General features: G+C 40.1%; 1 protein-coding gene across 3 annotated transcripts in view; it reads left to right on the forward strand.

Annotated features, from left to right (window-relative positions):
- Positions 1 to 1,591, forward strand: part of LOC17874931 (putative F-box protein At5g62660) — a 3,039-nt gene extending 1,448 nt beyond the window's left edge. For all 3 annotated transcript variants that reach the window (XM_023787640.1, XM_023787651.1, XM_006280467.2), the window contains 2 exons: positions 100 to 207; positions 320 to 1,591. In XM_023787640.1, coding sequence (XP_023643408.1) covers positions 100 to 207; positions 320 to 1,575 — 1,364 coding nt within the window. In that variant the 3' untranslated portion in view covers positions 1,576 to 1,591. The remainder of the gene's footprint in view (positions 1 to 99; positions 208 to 319) is intronic.
- The last annotated feature ends 201 nt before the right edge of the window (positions 1,592 to 1,792 follow it).

The raw sequence follows: 1,792 nt of genomic DNA on the forward strand, positions 1-1,792 counted from the left end.
AATCAATTTTTGCTTATGGTGATTTTGTTTTGGTGGTGATAGATGATTGATTGGATAGTAAGATAAAAACTATCTTTCTTTTTTGAAATTGTCTTGTAGCCGTCAAGAAAAAAAGCCCTCTCTCTCTGACGAAAAGCGACGGTCCATCTCAGGGAACAAGTGTTCCTCGACAGCTTAGTGGCACTGCTCGTCCTCAGAACATCTCAGGTGCTCTTCCCGATCTCAGCAGCACTTCTCGTGCTCAGAAAGAAATAAATTTTATCAAATTTTCTTGGTCATAAGAATTTAGACTCAGTAGTAATTATGGGTTTGTCTTTAGCTCTGATTTCGTCTACTCAATGGAAGAAGAAGTCGTCAAAGGGAATGAGCAGAGGAAGGAGAAGACAAAGAGGAGAAGATTTGGTCGCTCCTGAGATCCCTTTGGATCTCCAGATTGAGATTCTGACCAGATTGCCTGCTAGATCGCTGATGAGGTTCAAGTGCGTCTCCAAGCTATGGTCTTCTCTTATCCGTTCTCGATTCTTTAGCAACCGTTATCTTAAGGTCGCATCCCCACGACCGCGACCACCTCGTCTGTACATGAGTTTGGTGGAGCACCTCAAGTGTAATTCAATGGGGTGTAATTCAATGGAGATCTGCCAAAAACCCCGCGAGACTGTACTGCTATCATCATCGTCTACTAGTGCAAACTCTTTCGACCCGGCTCTGACAATGCCAGGGATAGGAGGCCGTAACATGGTGATTCTTCGCGGCTTGATTCTATATTTTGTTTGCAGACAAGCATGTATCTATAATCCCACCACCAGACAAAGCCTAACCTTACCCGCCGTCAAATCCAACCTCTTTGCGAAAGAATCATTTCGTCAGAGTGTACTCTACTTCTTGGGACATGATCCTGTTCTTGATCAATACAAAGTAGTCTGCACTGTTGTGAGATCCTCAAAACGTTATAAGAAGATAACTTCGGAGCATTGGGTCTTGGTACTGGAAGCCGGAGGTTCATGGAAAAGAATTGAGTTTGATAAACATCATCTTCCTACAAGACCAGGAGGAGTGTGCATCAATGGAGTTATATATTATATGGCTTCCACTGGCTTGTTTCCCCGAGCCATTGTCAGTTTTGACGTTAGATCTGAAGAGTTCAATATGTTCCAAGCACCTCGTGTGCTGCCTGAGTTAGGTTGGCCTGTGGGGTTTATAGAGTATGCTGGAAAACCAACTATTGTTGATCATAGCCTTCTTAACAGCTTAGGTTTGGTGGACTTATGGGTCCTTGAAGATGCTGGAAAATGGTCGACGAAATCTCTGGTTTTGAAGCTTTGTCAGATGCATTTAGTCGATAAAGACATTGATCTGACGGTGGAAGGTATTACTCAAAACGGTGAGGTTATCTTTGCACATAGACCGTTGATTTACCCTTCTTACATTCTCTACTATGATCTGCAAAAGAACGATCTAAGAAAGGTTAGAATCAGAGGTATACCGTTACACTGGTTTAATAAGCCTGATGCAAGCTTGTATTCTTTTTTCAAGCATATGGATAAGAGTGAAAGCATCATGCATTTGGAAATTTAATTGCCATTACTTGTTATTTTTTTCCTTCCAGCCTAAGATTATCATTATCTAATTGTTTTGCCTTCAATAATACAATGCAACTATTAATTTTATAATATCTTTGTTATGTTATCATGTTGCAAACAAACAATCGTTAATCAAATATTTCTTATTTCTTTTGTTTTAATACTTCTTCCGTTTTCTGTTAAATAATTTGTTAGACATAAATTTTTGTTCT

Source organism: Capsella rubella, unplaced genomic scaffold (genome assembly GCF_000375325.1).
Source record: "Capsella rubella cultivar Monte Gargano unplaced genomic scaffold, Caprub1_0 scaffold_8, whole genome shotgun sequence".
In the NCBI taxonomy this organism is placed as follows: domain Eukaryota; kingdom Viridiplantae; phylum Streptophyta; class Magnoliopsida; order Brassicales; family Brassicaceae; genus Capsella; species Capsella rubella.